General features: G+C 49.5%; 2 protein-coding genes across 2 annotated transcripts; both read left to right on the forward strand.

Annotated features, from left to right (window-relative positions):
* The first annotated feature begins 5,361 nt into the window (after nt 1-5,361).
* On the forward strand, nt 5,362-10,097 carry AQP2 (aquaporin 2). Its single transcript, XM_015887034.2, has 5 exons — nt 5,362-5,899; nt 6,692-6,856; nt 7,652-7,732; nt 8,494-8,703; nt 8,877-10,097. Exons 1-5 carry the CDS (start codon nt 5,534-5,536, stop codon nt 8,883-8,885), a joined length of 831 nt encoding a protein of 276 aa, XP_015742520.1. The 5' UTR covers nt 5,362-5,533; the 3' UTR covers nt 8,886-10,097.
* A 4,343-nt stretch (nt 10,098-14,440) lies between these two features.
* On the forward strand, nt 14,441-17,984 carry AQP5 (aquaporin 5). The gene is made up of 4 exons (XM_015887030.2): nt 14,441-15,034; nt 16,021-16,185; nt 16,623-16,706; nt 17,177-17,984. The coding sequence occupies exons 1-4, from the start codon at nt 14,672-14,674 to the stop codon at nt 17,360-17,362; spliced, it is 798 nt and encodes a 265-aa protein (XP_015742516.1). The 5' UTR covers nt 14,441-14,671; the 3' UTR covers nt 17,363-17,984.

Raw genomic sequence — 17,984 nt, forward strand, 5'->3', positions numbered from 1 at the left:
CACACTTTCAGGCTCTATAAGAACAGCACTATATATGTATATATATATATATGTATCTGTCAAGGTCACACCCTGCCAAATCCACGAGGGATTCTGCAGGGATTACAATAGCTTTGCTGAATGCTCAACCGCATCAAAAGCGGCGCAAAGAAAACTAGATGGGATAATTATGGGATCTGCTGCATCAACACACACAGTGGCACACCCAGGAGCAAGTGTGTTTTCTCCTATTCCCAGGAGGGAAAAAGCCCCCACTGGCAACAAACACTCTGACGCACACTTCAAAAAGAGCCAAAAAAAGCAGGATTTTACTTGAGGCTTTCAGGCTGCTGAATTATCCATGGATTAATAATGTTAAATCCTGCCACTGGGTTTGGTCCTTGGGTGGGAGACTAAGAAGCATGCATGGAAAGTAAACTGAAAGGGTAATAGAACAAAAAGCCACATGTGCTTGAGGGTCTTTGCCCCATCATTGTCCACTGACCTCATGTGAGCCACCCCAGAGCTTCACCTCCATGAAAGGTGGGAACTGAGTCCTAAGAGTCAACACCAACCTCCCCTTGGCAGCTCAGACCTTCATTGCTTCTACTGAGCCTTCAGGTGAAACAGCCCTCATCAGGCTCAAAGAGCAGAGAAATCTTCCCCTTGCTACAAAGAGCTGAACAAACCAAAGTTACTTGGGGCAGGATGCTCTCCCCGCTGGTTTCAGCAGAGAACATAGCACTGCAGCCTGAGCTTTTATACCCAACAGTTCTCCATCCTTTATGCCATCAATTCTTTGTTGCCTGTAGGGAAATCTCTACAAAAGCCACAGCAGCTAGGTGAGAATTAGGCCCTCCTTTTAATTAGAGCAGGCTCACAATGAGGCAGTGGGCATCACCTGGGGGGGCCATCACCTGATTGAACCTCTCTGCTGCTTGCAATTGTTTGCCCATGGGGTCAAGGCAAGGCTGGGATTGGTGTGTTTTTCTTAACACCGCGATGGTTGCATTCATTGAACTACAGAAAACAGCAGTGAGGCTGAAAGATAAACGGAAGTGAGACCCGTGATACCCACAAACCACGTCAGCGAGAGTAACAACACGCGTGCACCCACCAGCCAACAAAACAGATCAACACGAGGGCAGGGCACACCCTGGGATTACGTTGTTCAGCCGTTCAGGAGTGCAATTCACTCGTCACCCCCAGAAGAACATGTTCTTACCACCAGCATGTGCACCAAACACCTCTAAACGAAAGCAATTGCACAAATACGCCCCGTGTTGGGAGTGGGGGAAGAGAACAGGTTTGGGTGATGCGTGGAGTGACGCCTTCAAGCTGTGTGCAGTATCTTCTTTAGAGCACGAGGAATGCACCGTATATAGCTTAATCTGGGGATGTGCACGCAAATTGTCATTCTTTAGAGCCCGTGGAACTAATGTTCCGTGGCACATTCGATGTGACGCAGCAGCCCTACAGTCGGCCTGCAAACAATTAGAAGAGATGGGGAGAAGGGAGGTTTGGGCAACTTTGCTGCATCCCAGAGCTCTGAGGTTGGCCTCAAAGCCACATTCATTGGAGTCATCCTGGATGGAGTCTTTGCACTGGGAGCTCAGCCTTGCTTGGAAGCTGAGGAGTTTCCCATCTTGAATTACACCATGGTAATAACTCATAGCACGTCCATGTTCCAGGCCCACAACATCAGCCTCTTTGCCTGAGCAAAGCATCTTTGCATTTCTTCCTTCCCATGGCTGCAGAGATCCTGGGGATCCACTTCCCCTTTCCTCCCAAAAGCACATCTTTCCCATCACATCCCTGCACACATCATGCTGTGCTGAGAGGTGGCTCCCTGCATTGCTTCTCCTCAAGCTCACTTCTCTCTCTGTTTGCTATCTCCCTGTGCATGCTATGGGCTGTGACCAGAGCTCTTGTGCTCTGCAGAACCTTAAATCAGGAGATTTGCAGACCTGTTGTGTGTGTTCTCCCTGCATGGGATTTTCACACTCCTCTCCAGTTTACATGCTTCGTGGATCTGCAAGGACCCAGCACTCCAGATCCCACCCTTAGGGGTGTAAGTGCAGAAAGAAGTCCCCTTCAATTGACCACCTATTTAAAACAAAAGGAAGAACAGTAGTAACAAAACCTACTCCAAATCCTTTCAGCCAGAGGGCTGTAATTCACTCTGCTGACAGCTCAATCTTTGCACCGCACCCAAAAACCCACAGAGGAATCGAGTAAGTAACCACAAATAAAAATATCCCAAGATGAGCCTTTATTCTCAGAAGAGGAAGAGAGCCAGAGATCCTTATGAAACCAGCTCTGTGGTTATATCCCTTCTTATTGCCTTCTTGGCATGGATGTTGGTATCCGGATAGCACCATAAATCAGGGAGAGAAAGAGGCACAAGGGGGGAACCTACCCCTGTAGTGCCATGATTCTGTGAATCAAGCTTGTTCACTTCTCCTTCGTGGACTTTTGATTTATATCCAAGTGAGGGAAGACGTGCAGGAATCAGATGCTGGATGCTCAATGACTGATGTCAAACCTACGTCCCCCACTTACACCCACTGGGAATCTGGCTGGCAGATATGGTTTGTTTTGCTAACTTGACATAGGGAACACAGCTAAGGGTGACACTGTGGCCTCCTGCTCACTCCTGTCACCTGGGGATGGTGTTGCAACCTGATTGATTTTAACTGGTGTAATATTCATGCCTGAGTAGGTAACACCGAGCACAAATTACTCACACAATCTGCTAAGAGGTCTATCTCAGATCAAAACCTGATGGCTACGTGGATATCCTGCTCTATGGCTTTGTTTTATCGATTCAAGGGGAAAAAAGCAATAATTCTTTTCCTACAAATGTTTGTGCAAAGTAAGCCATGCGTTGGCCTTGAACTTCATCACTCAGACAGGAGGAAAATGCCCTCCTTCCTACAGCCCTTAAGGAGTGATTGAAGGGAGCTTGTCCCTCTCTCTGACCTTCATTGTGTTGGGATTGGCCACATTCTCCCCATTCAGTCCCTTTGCAGAAAAGAAACCATTTCTCCCTCTCCCCCTTTTGGTCCATTAAGGACCTTATTAGCAAAACAAAAGCGATTTTTCTTTGCAATAAGGCCAGCAGATGAATGCAGCGACCCTGCCATGATCCATAGTCCAGTTCCACCAATGCCAGTCTTGCTATGTACCTTGAACAAAGTCCTGGGCAAACATTCAGGATTGAACTTGCAAGTCCTTCAAATGGGGTTAAAAAAAAATATAATGCAAAGCCCCAGCCCTGTTCCTGGTCTGTGCTCAAGAGCAATTCATTGAAGTCAGTGAAGGAAATCAGAGCTGCATTTAATCCTTCTGCTTCAATTAAAATGAGAACAATAAACACTACAAGAGCCAGCAGAAGCTTTTGTCTGAATAGGGATTTAAGCTTTGGCCTGAAACGTTGGAAAAGGTGTTGATTTTCTTCCATTTAACTGTGTGAATGTCCCTTTGAGGCAGCGTGACAATGGGAGAATATAACTACTCCTGGTGGTCCCCTCTCCTTGGGGGACACAGATATTGAACCCCCATCCATAGCAAAGAATAGCCCATCACAAGCAGCAGAACCCCTCAGATCTGGGTTGCTAGAAAGTTTTCTAAAGCTTTAGTGTGGGTTCCCCCATGTATGAGTGTTTGGATGCTTCGATGCCTAATAAACAGGGCATTGGGGTTCTCCAGGGTCTAATATTTGCTGCACAGATGAGGGTTGGTCTGTTGGGGTGAAAGAGGAGTTGTCTGCAGCTTCTTTCTAAAGAAAAATGGAACTTTGAGGTCTGGGCAGCACCTTCACCTCCTACATCCAAGCAAGAAAACCCACACAGTTCTTTATATGCAATAAATCTTTTATTCTCCGTGGCTCAGAGGTATTTCAGATGGAATGGAGATACCTGAAGGATGTTTATACTTTCCTGAAAGCCAGGGGAGCAGAGATATCTGAGCCATCTAAGTCACTTGAGAAGTACACTGTTGTGCAAGTGCATTTGCACTTGCAAAGTGTGCTTCAAAAACGTGTTCCTGGGCCATGCTCTGCCATCAGGAGGAGGCACAGTGCAACCCCAAAGCACCAGATAGAAATCCCAAAGCACTGGGTAGACAACAGCTGCAACCAGCCTTCACATCACCAGCTGAAAGCAAAGAGCGTGAGGCTGTGTCAGGGTTTTAAGTTGCTCAGAGCTAATCCTGCCTGCTTCTCTTGCTTTTTTAATTAGTCTTCATTAAGCAGGGACACATCACGCCTTGCTTGCCGTGAATAACTATTAATCAAACAGGGTATCAGCTCCAGGTAATTGCCATATTAGTTATCTGACATTCCCTATGCCACTGGCAGCCTGCACCTGTAATCAAGCCCTGACGTAATGCATTTCTGAGCAATGCTAAGCTTGCAAATCCATTGCAGGCAGAGAGCAGCAGGAGCCTGCAGCCAGGATGTGGCCGCATTTCTGTGCCTTATCAGCACCCCAAACACAGGCAGCCTCACAGTCTGCTGCATGAGATCTGCTTCACTGCTGGAAAACCAGAGCCTGGGGCCAAAGTCACATCTTGGCATTGCCAAGGAAGTCAAACAGGAGTTTTCAGAGGAAGGGGACGAATCCATGTCTCTCATCCTCACCCTGGACTTGTTTTCCCTACAGTTTCTCCTTTGATAAGGGCAATGTTCACATCAGCATCTTTATATGTAAAGAGAGGGCCAGTATTGTTACCCACCTTCTGCGGAGGAAGGAGCAATGCAATCTGAGCAATATGGAATAATCTTTTATGCCAGCTCTTCACATCCATTCAGTCGCACTCACACAGTTCCTCTGGAGGGGAAATGTTTGGCTCCTGCAGCGGAAGCCTTTGTTGGAGCCAAATAGGAGATGAAATGATCCTCTCATCTCCAGCTCTGCCCTGGGGGAGCACTTCTCCCAGGATGGCTCAAGAGTCTGTTAATGAGAGGAAGAAAAAGGGGGGAAAAAAGTCCATTTTTGCTGCAAACCAACCACTCCTTATTGCATAGGGAGCAGAAGGCCTTAAAGACGTGGCCAGTGGACGGTGTGTCCTAAGCAATGGAAGGGAAGAAGAACTGACTTGTTATCCATTCTCTTCAGCAGGACCCATGGGGTTTATCGCTCCACCTTAGCACTACGGCTTCCTTATTCACTTTCTCTTCTCCCCATGCTGCAGGTGATGGGGAGACAGAAGCAAGGAGCACTTCCAAAGCCCCCATAAGAAAGCACTGGGAAGAGGAAGCAGCATTTCCTGGCATTGCTCAAGGCTGATTTATGCCCTCTGAAGGATGGCAAGCACTGCATTCCCTAGCTTTAATAGCAGGGGCAGGCTCTGAAGTTCCCTCAGCTGGAACATACATGAAGGAAAGCATTGGGTTTCCCAGGACCACAACCCCACCTCCTTCAGCAGGCAATCCTCCTTCATCCCATACCCTTATATATAGGGCTTGTACCCCCATCATCCTCTCTGGATCCAGCAGTGCTACATCCATTGCCTGAAGCCCTTGCAGGCAGGGCCAGTCCTTGCAGCCTCCATGATGTGGGAGCTCCGCTCTGTCGCCTTCACCCGGGCTGTCCTGGCAGAATTTCTGGCCACCCTGGTCTTCATCCTCTTCGGCCTGGGCTCTGCTCTGAACTGGCCTTCAGCTTCTGCCCCGAGCATCCTTCAGATTGCATTGGCTTTTGGCTTGGCTATCGGCACGCTGGTCCAAGCTCTGGGGCACATCAGCGGAGCTCACATCAACCCAGCAGTGACAGTAGCTTGCCTTATTGGTTCCCACGTCTCCTTCCTGCGTGCAGTCTTCTATGTGGTGGCCCAGCTCCTGGGGGCTGTGGCAGGGGCTGCCATCCTACACGAGATCACCCCAGCCGACTCGAGGGAAGGCTTGGCCATCAACAAGGTGAGGCTGCAGCTCGTGGTGGGTGTGAAAAGGAGCTGAGAGGTTTGGGATGGAGCTGGAGGAAGGCTGAGGGATGTGTAGAAGGGCTTTGGGGTCAGCAAGGACATCTGTTAAACATTGGGTTGGCATGGTCAGATGTAGCATGGGTTCTTCCAGCAGCAGGGATGAACACGGGGCTCCTGTGCTTTTAGGGACTGAAAACAGAGGTGATCCAGCTGGATGGATAGACACCTAGATAGGAGACAAACCCTCATCAAATCCCCTTCTCAAACCACACATGCAATAAAAAGAAACTGAAGGAGAAAGACAGCATTCACTGTAACTCCCTTCTCCATGGGTAGGAGCAGCTGTACTGCTGCAGAGATGCCCACAGCAGCAGCAGCATCACCCAGAACTGGTGGAGAGGAGGAAGGCAGCATGTTTTAGGAGGCAGCACGGGGAAATCCCTTCCTTTGCAGAAGCAGCTGGTACTGCCAGACCCAGATTTACTGCCAGAGAGATTAAAAGGGTTGGAAAGGATCTGAGGATTAGTCTGAACAAGACTATTTATATTGATAATAGCTGAGGTTTAATGAACCCAACAAAGCAATAAGAGTTCTAAGAGATTTTCCAAATGCTGTTTTCAAACACAAAGCACCTGAAAGGAGAGATTTTGACAGAAGAGACATTCCATTTTTCCTGGGAAAATTCCAAAAATCTCACCCATTTCCTCTTCATTTCTGGGTTTCCCATCTAAATCTGCATTCCCAGCACTGAATTTGCCCATCCCTGAGATGCCTTTTCCCCTTTCAGCTGCACAATGAGACGACGACAGGGCAGGCGGTGACTGTCGAGCTCTTCCTCACCTTCCAGCTCGTCCTCTGCATCTTTGCTTCCACTGATGAACGCCGGGAGGACAACGTGGGGTCTCCTGCTCTGTCCATTGGCCTTTCTGTTGCCGTTGGACATCTCCTTGGGGTGAGTGGAATGGCTTAAATAGCAGTGCTTGGTTGGAATGTCTTTGTGTTTCTGCCAAAAGGTCTGTAATTCATGGGGGGGGGGGGTTGTAATGGTGCAATACTTGTGGTTTTGAAGTGGGTGCAGCAGGAAGATCCCACCAAAGCCACAGCACAATCACAGCCTGAGCTGAGCTGCTATTGGTTGCCAAAAAATCCATAACCTGTTGGATCTGCTGTTCATCAAGTCCCATTGAGAGCTACCAGGGATCCAAGGGGTCTTCTACCCTGGAGCAAGCATGTTAGCAACGGAGATTCTCAAGACCATGATAAACTGGGAGTTACATGGGATGGACAGCCAGGGAGATCCCTCATTGCTAACTTTTGCAGGCAAAAAAAACCACATTATTCCCCAACACTCCCAACCTCTCAGGATTAGAACAGCAATGTTTGCATCACTTCTTCCATCCTTAATGATATGCAAGCTTGTGTGGCTTGCTATGGGATTACTTTCCTTCAATCCTCTGTGGCAAGGAGTAGCAATGTGCTCCAGGAACAGGCACGGCAGAAACGTGCTCCCATTGCAGTATACATCACCCAACTTGCATCCGAGTTGCACCATGCAGACACATCTGCTTGCAGCAGAGATGCATGAACAGGACTCAGGTGTGTTGACTCAGGAGCTGGAAGCTGGTAGCATTTTGTTTCCTGGAATGGGGTATGCTGGGAGGATGAATCATGCTAATAACACACTGGGGTATATTCAATTGTGGTAAAAGAGCTTAATGTTAACACTAAGTGTGGTGTTTCTCTGCAGATCCGTTACACTGGTTGCTCCATGAACCCAGCCAGATCCTTTGCCCCAGCTGTAATTGTTGGAGACTTCAGTGATCATTGGGTAAGAATTGTTGTCTTGGTGTTGGGTCAGTGGGATGAGCCCCCCAGGATATCAGTATTCTTACAATAACAAAAAACCAACCAGGTCCAGCATCTTATCACCAGCTCCTGTTTAGAGGAGAGATGTGGAGATTTGCAGAAAGAGGTGGGGCTGCTGGGTGCTTAATTAGCTTATCTAAGCAGGGTGAGTTGCAACAGGAAAAGGGTGTGTGGTTTGTTGACCATGACTTAGTATAAGAGGTAAAACCAATGGAGAATGAAGCTGTTCTCGCCATCGTGGAGACCCTTCCTGGTTCCGGTTGGATCCAGGCATGAATTTTCCATCAGCTCTTTTAGGGACACTCCCAGGCACTGCCAGCTCAGTGCTGGAGCTGTGGATGTGCTCAGAGGTGTCCAAGCTGGGAGCCTCTTCCTCTCCATAGGAATGCATAAATGGGTAGGATGACATCCCAAACCAATATTGTGCTCACAACAGTGCTGTCATAAGTAGAGAATGTACAGTGCTGACCCTCAGAGGAGGAAGAGACAGAAGAGAGTGGGCATGTACATTCAGGCATAACAACAAGGGAATAGACAAGAGATGGCCAAGTCAACAGAGAGGGCCAGGGCAGGTCTGTCTTCTGTATTTTGTACTCAATAGAAAAGCAGGTTGAACAGGTCCATAAGATCCCTGTAATGCTCTCAGAGACCCCAGCTCCTCTTCATCCTCCAAGCACAGGCAGGATTCTTCTTACCACATTCTTCTATTTCCTTTTTCCACAGGTCTTTTGGGTGGGCCCCCTGGTTGGGGCAGCAGCCGCATCCATCATCTACAATTACATTCTGTTCCCACAATCCAAAACCTTCTCGGAGAGGCTCGCCATCTTCAAGGGCATGGAGCCAGAGGAGGACTGGGCAGAGCGCGAGGCACGGCGGCGGCAGTCGGTTGAGCTGCACTCCCCACAGACCCTGCCAAGGGGGATGTCTGAGAAGGTATAGCCAAGCCAACCCTGGGACAGGAGAGGAGCTGAGAGAACCCCAGTGTTCCAAACAGTGCTTCACCTCTCTCCTCTCTCCATTTATATTTTGCTGCGGTCTCGTGTTGCCTCATGGTGGGGAGATGCGCTGTGATGGCCCAGCTTTGCCACCCAGCTCTATGTCTGCAGGTTTTCTAACTTTAGAGGAAAGCACCGTTCAAGCAAAGCCACCAGGGTAGCAGCAGGGACAAGCTCATGCTGGAGTCCCACCTTCAAGTCCCCCTCGCGGGAGGCAGCGCGGTGGAGCTCGTTGCCCTTCTCGAGGCGCTGCAGAGAGGTGTTATTACAGGCGTTTGCTGGGTGTGGAGGTTGCCACCCGATGCCTCATTGCTTTTGAACTCTGCTCACCCTTCTCCCACTTCTTCTCGCTGCCCAGCTGTTTGCACACACACTCTTTGCCTTGAGGATCTCACAACCTGCAAGTTTTGCTGCTGCAAGGAACCCAAGCACACTTATGACCCATAGTGGAATGCAGATGCCCTTTGCTTTTGCTGACTGGAAGAGTGTCCTCGGGTTCCCTCTGACCCCATCAGGGAGCTCTTGCAACTGCTCCCTCCCGTGATGATGAGAAACCTCCTAATTTTCAGCCCTAGATAATCCACAGCTTGGCTGTTCTTGGACCACTGCTGTCCTTCAGCTTCAACACTTTTTCTTTCTGAATGAATTTTGCTTTCTTTCCTCCATTCCCATCCTACCCTGATTTCAGATGAGTAATACAAAGCATTTCAGATATGAGGTTCTCCGACTCTTGCTTTCATAGATGCACCACACCAATGGTTCTTGACCATCCCATCCTTTCATCAGAACCTGGTTACAGCCACTAGAGTAGTCAAAGAATTTGGGTTTGTCTTTGGGACATGCCTTAGCTCTTTTAAGCATTAAATTTAATCTAATTTCTGTTACTCAGCCTCACAGTTATGCATTTCCCGCATGACATCCTCTTTCTGTTGACGATATCTCCCTCATATTGCACTGTCACAGAACATCACCACCTCATTTAGGATTTTGCTGCTAAGGTCGTTAATGGAAGTATTCAGTAAGATGGGCATCAGTGTCTCTTCCCTTGTCCATTGATTAGGCAAAACAATCAATGTGTTCCAGGAAAACCCAAACACGTCTACCCAGAATTTATCCTGACAATGAACCTCTACAGACAACACCATACAGCTGATTGATGATAATTTTTTTCAGTGTTGAAGTTAATTACATGCCCTCAGATCCAAGCATTTAAGTTATTCTGTACCACGACAATGTTTAAGACACATAAACTGCAAAGAGACCTATGGATGAGTTCTAGTGCCTAATAACTTACTGTGCTCTTTCAAATAAAGTACTTTAAATTCACTTCTACCTAATGAATTTATTTGTGTGCCATTATTCAGTTCACACTTGTAGTCATACAATATGTATGTGGTCATATAATATGTGTGTGGACATATATGTATCATGCAGACCAGCCTATTGATCTGTAAAAATAACACTGAAAACATAGCCTCCATCTTCCAACTACCAACCCAGCAAATAAGGACCATTCCTCCTTCAGCACCTAACGCTGCTCCCATTCCTGGCCTGGCTGGATTCTGCTCTTGGCATGCAGTGATAACATGAAGCAATCTCACTGAACCAGATTTTCAGATGGCTAAAGCAGCCTGAGTCCTCTGGAGACAATCAGGTACGTGAATTTTCCCTCTCCATGGAGCTGTCATTGTCTTCAATGACACTTCCAAAACTTGCACCGTCAGGAAACCAAGCCTGTCATTCCAGCCTTACACCAGTGCTGCTCAAATTAGAGATCTCCTGATGCAGCCCAGGCTCCTTGCAACCCTACAAGGAGACTATGTGGGCAAAGATGAGACTTCCATGGCAAATACATTTCAAGAGGAAAGCCATGTCATAAATGCACGTCTATCTGAATCCCAGTGAGTGGCTACTGGGCTAAGAATGCAAAGTATTTACCTAGATGAGCAGAAATGCAGCCTCCCAATGTCTCTAATACAGGTGGCTTCACTGGAAAGGGCTAGACCTGAAAATCAGGACACCGGGGTTTCAGACCCAGCTTTCATCCTGGCTGATCTGCAGAGATCTCTTTTCTAATGGGGCTTTGCTTTCCCTACTACATGTGATTATCCCCATGTGTCAATTTAATGATTATTATGATGCAAATTAATTATTAAGGATGCTGGTATTTCCATTGCAGACCAGCCCCAAAGCCTTGGCATCCACTTACTTGGATGCCTTAGAGACTGCCAAGTAATTTCTAAGCGAGGAGCAGAGCAATGCTGTTATTAAGTATTAACACTATTCAGCATTTTGATGGCATCAGCCCTACTTACAGACCAGGTCTGGGTTACAAGGTCTATGACCAGCAAGGGCTGGATGGCAAAGACATGGAGACATCCCAAGAGTAAACCTGGCCCACAAAGTGCTGTACTCTATCCCTTCTGCCTGTCCCAAAATCAAGTGCAGGAGTCCTGGAACTGAGTGCAGCTCAACCAGTCCTAAAGCTGCCAACACATCCACAACAAAGGCTCCCACAGCCAATTTTGGGTGTTGGTTGGTGGAGCTCAAAGGCTTTTTGCTCCAAAAGCACCAGATCAGGTTGCTGGGGGAAGCCAAACCCTCCAAGGCAGGGGAAGGTGGAAATGTCACTTGCCTCAGGCCAGCAGAATAATCCCTTGACTTTAAAGCAAGCACAGGCAGATCGTGGGCTAGATTAGAGAAATCCTTGAAAGCTTCATCTGAACCTGACTGCACTGAGGCACCACGGTGCCCCACCACAGAAAGCAGCAGCCTCAGGAATAGGATGAAAAGCAAAAACTTTGCTTGCTCTGCTTTGAATTCCCCACCTGGGTTATTTAATGCCTCGCTGCAAGCTCCCAGAGCTGAGCCAGCAAGAAGCAGCCTTTCTTTAAAAACAAACCAAAGCAAACTTTCTCCTCCAGCCATTTAATCCCAGCTAATCACAGATTCCAGCAGAAGGAGTTGGCTGCTGTGGTTGTTGTTATCCTTGCTTGTATTCCTGTGCCAGCTGGAAGGTTCCTGGTCAACATATGGAGCCAGGTGAGAGGGCAAGCCCAAACACTGGACCTCAGCAGCACCTATAGCCCAAACTCAACCCCCTGCAAGCTGACCTGCCAGGTTTTGAGGTCTGACACAGAGCTGAACACATCAGAAATCAGGGCTGCAGTGGAAAAGGTGAATTAATAGAATGGCGAGGGCTCAGAAATGCAACCTGCAACCCAGGGACGACAGGGTCCAGCACACGTATCCAGTTAATGACACACACACCTCCGTGGGCGAGGTAGAGCCGCAGGGCCCCGGGCAAGGATGAGGCACGGCTGCCTTCCTCCCATCCAAGCAGTGCAAGCAGTGGGTTTGGGTCCCTGTCTGCCTCCTGCACTCTGTCCCCAAGGTGCCACCAAGCCACATGGCCCTGCAATGGAGTTGGATGAGTGGGTGGGTTTTGGTTGTGCTTTGTTTGCTTGCAGATGCCAACAAGGAAAAGAAGAGTGGTTGAAGATGTTCTACTCCTAATGGTAAAGCCTCCATGTCTCCTTGCCTCCTAAAGCCACTGGGAGAAGTGAGGTATGCGTGGCCCTGGCACGTGGGTGTCCGTCTGTCAGCAGGGCTCTGCACAACGCCTGCTTGCCCAATTCAATTACATTTGACGCATCCGAGACACTTTCAGCTCACACAGGTTCTTTGGAGGGCAAGCAGAAAGGAAGAGGAAGGAAGCCATCCCAACACCTCGTGGTCAGACATAGAGAGGATGAGCAAGAACACCATGACAGGGTAACAAAACTCATAAAACCACAACAACCCCTTTAAAAGTCTTTAAACAACCACGAGAAAACCCATTTTGCAGGGTCTGTAATTAGAGAAACACCCCACAACTCTCTCCATAGGATTTTCCCCATCGTTTTCAGCATCATTTCACTACACCCCCTATTCTGCTGGGAGGGGTTTCTTACTTTTGGAGGTTCTTATCCACAATTTGGGAGAGTGAGTTCAAACCCGGTGCTGCCAATGTTGAGCTGAAGCCACAGTGTCACCTGAAATCACCAGCCTATATCAACACACACAGCAAAACTCAGCCACCACGCACAGAGATCCGCGTTATGAAAAGGGTGGGAGGATGAGAGCGAGGTGCATCCAATCCAGGAGGAAGCACAGGAGGATGGAAGGGAAGAGGTGAGCAATTACTCCAACTGGAATCTGGCCAGGGCATCTTGAAAAACCAGCTTGCAAAACTTTCACCAAAACACGCCAACGGACCAGGTGCTTCTAGGATAACAGAGCTGGTTTTTCACCCGGCCAGATCCCCAGGACCAGCAGAACCAGGAGGAAATGATGAGGAGGAATTGCGCTGTAAGGAGCACTGGATCTGTGTGCTGAGCTCAGGGCCCAGCTGGAGCAAAACGACTCCTTTATTTCTGGCTCTGAAGAAGGGAATCCCTCCTGGCTTTGACCCCAGATGGAACTGGCTACATGCAAGTCTGGCTGCACCCAGCAGAAGGCAGCAGTGAATGCTATTTTTCAGCACTTTTTGAATTCAAAGGGATTTAAAATGCTTTTTACCAAAGATACACGTGGAGCTTTGCTTGCTGTGTGCTGGAGAGTGACTACTACAGAAGCACACGGATATCCCCTGCATGGAGAGATCAGTTTGCCTGAGAAAAGCAAGACACAATCGACCAGCTGTGCTGGAGAACAGCAAGGAGAGCAGAGGAGAGCGCCCAAACCCATTTGAAACAAACAGAAATCCTGGCACGCGGCTGCAAACGGATCAAGAAGTCATTGTGAAGTGTCACCAGAGCCCCCAAACCTCAGCCCCCCAGCAGCTCCCTGCCAGCCAAAGACTTCCAGCCAGATGGATTTGGGATGGAGACCAGTGCTGTGTGAACATGGGAAGAGACATGCAAACGTGGCTTGTGTCCTTGCAATGCCTGTGGCTTTGTGCTGGCATTCCCATGAGCAAAATAATTGGCCTTGTTGAGCAAGAGCTTGGAAAGCAAAAAGAACAGAAAGGACCTGAGATGACGGGGTAGGATGCACCCTCCCTGGTATTGGCACGGAGCAGCACTGACCGCCAACGCTGGTGAAACCCACACCCGATGCTTATCAATCTCTGGAAGGAGCAGCAGAGTAGAAAGGCAGCAAAGGGGCTCATAGACTGAAATCAGCCCTCTGTTCTTGGGCCATACTGTCCCCTCCAGCCCCCGTGTGGGCACCTCGGGGAAGCTCCATTTTGGCAGTGTCCCCCAAGCCCTGCCCTTGGGGTGATCTCAAGGCACTTGCTCTCTGACTTTGAGCTATCTTGACAGCCCGGGAGCAGCTCCAGGTGCTTAATTTTACTTAACGTTTCGTTTCTTATCTAAATCCAATGCACTTGGCCAAGCGTGGGAGCACAGCCCCGGGACAGCTCCTCCAGCCCAACAACGGCAATGGGAGTTTTCAAGCAAAGCTGCAGTGTTCTTTGCTCCACGAGCACATAGAGGAAGGGAATAACAACTACACCTCTGCTAACAAAACACCCGGCACCTGACAAGAGGTAGTAAAAGGGAAAAGCAGAGGAGGGAGCGCAGCATCGTTATGCAACCGCGTTATCTAACGACCACAGAGACACCCTATAGGGGCTCTTTGTTTGCAGAGGGAAGAAGAAAGAAATACCACCAATATCTGAGTCATTGGTTCACCAAGAGGCTCCGAAGTTATTTTCAGATGGAAACTTTTCCAGTTTCACATGATAATTTGGGAGGACTGGCTAACTCCTCGGCTCCACCCACCGCCTTGTAACACAGCTCCCTGCTGCTGTTGCATATATAGATAGGTATGGCCCTACAACTCAGTGCAGACAGAAGAGCCTGGAGACAGAGGAAACCTAAACTTTCTTCCTTCCCAGCCGCCCTCCGCCCACTCCCACCATGAAGAGGGAAATATTAACGTTGGCCTTCGCTCGAGCCGTCTTCGTCGAGTTCATCTCCACTCTCATCTTCGTCTTCATCGGCCTCGGCTCGGCACTGAAGTGGCCATCTGCACTCCCCAGCATCCTGCAGATCTCGCTGGCCTTTGGCCTGGCCATCGGCACACTGGTGCAGGCGTTCGGCCACATCAGCGGTGCCCACATCAACCCTGCAGTAACCATTGCCTTCTTCGTTGGGAATCAGATCTCCTTCCTCCGGACACTCTTCTATGTGATTGCTCAGCTGGTCGGGGCCATCGCCGGGGCTGGCATCCTCTATGGTGTGACACCAGCCAATACCCGTGGCAACCTGGCCATCAATTCGGTAAGTCTCTGACCTGGAGATGATCCGGCTCATTGCTCACCTTATACGCAGGCTTTGCTTCTCTGGCAGTCATGAGAGATGCCAAATCCTTGAGGATGGTTGGTCTTGACGTGTTGTCCCGTATGCAGAGGGGATGAGAATGAGATCGGAGCAAATGTCGATGTAGCCAGAGAGCACTGACAGATTTATTTGTGTGGTGTGATGAATGGTGTGGTTTTTTCTCCCTTAATAAGCGCTTCCTTTATCCTAAGGGCCCCAGTGAGTCACCAGCACCATTGAGATGTTCTTGAGTGCAGCCTCTCCACCTGGAGATTAGTGTCAGGAGAGGAGCTGCGCCAGGAGATAGAGGGGGGCAGGGAGCAGAGCCCAGCCAAACCAGTATGGGCAGTGGGAGCTCAGCGGGACCATGGGGAGCTGGGAATGGGACCTGATGGAGAGGGTCTGTGGAGAAGAGCCGGTGAATGTGCAATGAGGAGCAATGTATGGGAGGGCACAGAGGGGCTGTGGGGGGCAGGGTCTCCTCTTGGCAGAGGAGGGGAGGTGGTGGAGCCCTGCAAGAGCAGCAAAGGCAGACAGTGTGTCCCAGACCCTGGGGGCAGTGCTGGGAAACAGCTGAAATGGGAGCAGTGGGATTACTGCTCTGCCTGATCCCACTGCCACCTCACACCAAACATCTCATGTCTTACCCCTGTGACCGTCCCTGTTCCTCTGGCAGTAGGAGACCTTCATCTCAGCCCACACTCTTCCTCCCCTGCCCCCCTGCAGTGGCTGCTTCCCCACCTCTTGGGGTGGGATGGGGGATGACTCAGGTTAATGTGGCTTGCATCGAGCAAGGTGGGGAGAGAAATGCAGGGAACAAATGGATTAAGCATGCAGGTGGGAAAGCATCAAGTGTGAGGGTGCAGACTCACATCCAGCATAAGAGGAGCTGAGAGCCCTCCCAGCCTGGCAGATGTTTAATTATTTTCATTCTCAACGGCTCACAGCTCAACAACAACACAACCCCAGGCCAGGCAGTCGTGGTGGAGATGATTCTCACCTTCCAGCTGGCTGCCTGCATCTTCGCATCCACGGACAACAGGAGGAATGGCAACGTGGGCTCCCCAGCACTGTCCATTGGCCTCTCTGTGGCTGTGGGCCATTTGGTGGGGGTGAGTGTCCAGGGGGGGTGATGGGGCAGGCATTTCTCTAGAATGGGACTCCCCAGAATAGTCTCGTGCAGACAGTCCCAGAGTGATTTGCATTAAATAGACCCCATGAGCTCCTACACACCATGGGGATCCCCACATCTCTGCAACAGAAGTAGCATCGAGGGCCATTTCAGAATGGCTTGGGTTTGAAGGGTCCTTAAAGATCATAGAACCATAGGATGGCTGGGTTGGAAAAGTCCTTAAAGATCACAGAACCATAGAACTATAGAGTGGCTGGGTTGGAAGGGTCCGTAAGACCATAGAACCATAGGATTGTTGGGTTGGAAGGGATCTTAAATCTCACCTGGTTCCAAGTCCCTACTGTAGGTGGGATAAAGTTGCTCATATTTGTTAAGTGACACAACATCCTGACCCCCATCTCCTTTCCTCACCAACAGATCTACTTCACTGGCTGCTCCATGAACCCAGCACGGTCCTTTGGGCCTGCAGTCATCGTGAGGAAGTTCAGCTCCACGCACTGGGTGAGCATCAGCTGCATAGTGGGGAGGGCAGGGTGAGGATCCTGCAGAACTAGGCATGAGTGACAAAGGGACTGGGCAGTAATTCCTTTGGGAATATGGGACCAAGAGATTCAAAGCCAATTCCGGAAAGGATAAACAAAGGGAGGTTGTTCCCCTCAAGCACAGAGTGAAGAGAGAAGGTCAGTGCTTGGGGCAGAGCAGGGATACAAGGATAAACCTTGGTGCAATGATGAACACTACATAGGACATCACATGAGGTCAGTGCAGCACACCATCATCCTTCCAGAACATCACATCACTGCCCTCAAGGAGCTTGACATCTTCAGCTGAGGGGATTCAACACAAGAAGGGATATTTGCACCTCTCCCTGGGACAGGAGATGTGGAGTAGTAGTGGATGCTGTGTGATGGCTGGATCTGGTGTGCTAACCTCCAAGACCCACCTTCACCCTCTCCCCCATTACTTTCTAGGTGTTCTGGGTTGGGCCCATCCTTGGGGCTTGCCTGGCTGCTCTGCTGTACTTCTACATCCTCGTCCCCTACTGCATGAACATGTCAGACAGGGTGGCCATCGTCAAGGGCACCTACGAGTCAGAGGAGGAATGGGAAGAACAGAGAGAGGAGAGGAAGAAATCCATGGAATTGACCCCACCGTAGGAGATAAGTGGAAAACAAAGCAGAACTGGAGGAGGAAACACACATGGGCTCATGTGTGCACATGAACACATCCAGCTACAGCAGACTCTTAAGCAAAAGCCTTCTAACTCAAAGGCCATCCGTGACTAAGAAGGAACGGAGCATTGCAGTGTGTGTATATAACCCCTCTACACGAGCGTGAGCGCTAGAAGCTCTCCCAGCTTTACTGCAGCCAGCTGAGCTCAGCAAAGGAGGTTGCCCAGAGCAGCCCCCCGTGGTGGTCCCACACCCAGCGGCTGCATCCCTTCAAGCTGTTCAAGCACAATTCAGTGATGCCTGAGACCACGTTTGGCACATGTGGGATCTCAACCCGCATTTGGTGGCCCAGGGAATGGAAACACAGTGCAGACACCAGCAGAGAGGAACGACCACTTTGGGCAGGTGGGCACAGCAAGTCCCCCCAGCTCTCTCCCCACCTATGCTGCTCATAGATGCTCTTTCACGCGTTAGCTGGTGCTGGTGCATCCTGTTAATTTGTGGCTGCAGAAAGAAAGCAATTATTATATGTGTATATTTTGATTTCGTGTGAGTTCTTTGTAATGTCTTGTATTATTTATTGCGAATAAAGGAAATTCAAATCAAA

The sequence above is a fragment of the Coturnix japonica genome, linkage group LGE22C19W28_E50C23 (assembly GCF_001577835.2).
Source record: "Coturnix japonica isolate 7356 linkage group LGE22C19W28_E50C23, Coturnix japonica 2.1, whole genome shotgun sequence".
In the NCBI taxonomy this organism is placed as follows: Eukaryota; Metazoa; Chordata; class Aves; order Galliformes; family Phasianidae; genus Coturnix; species Coturnix japonica.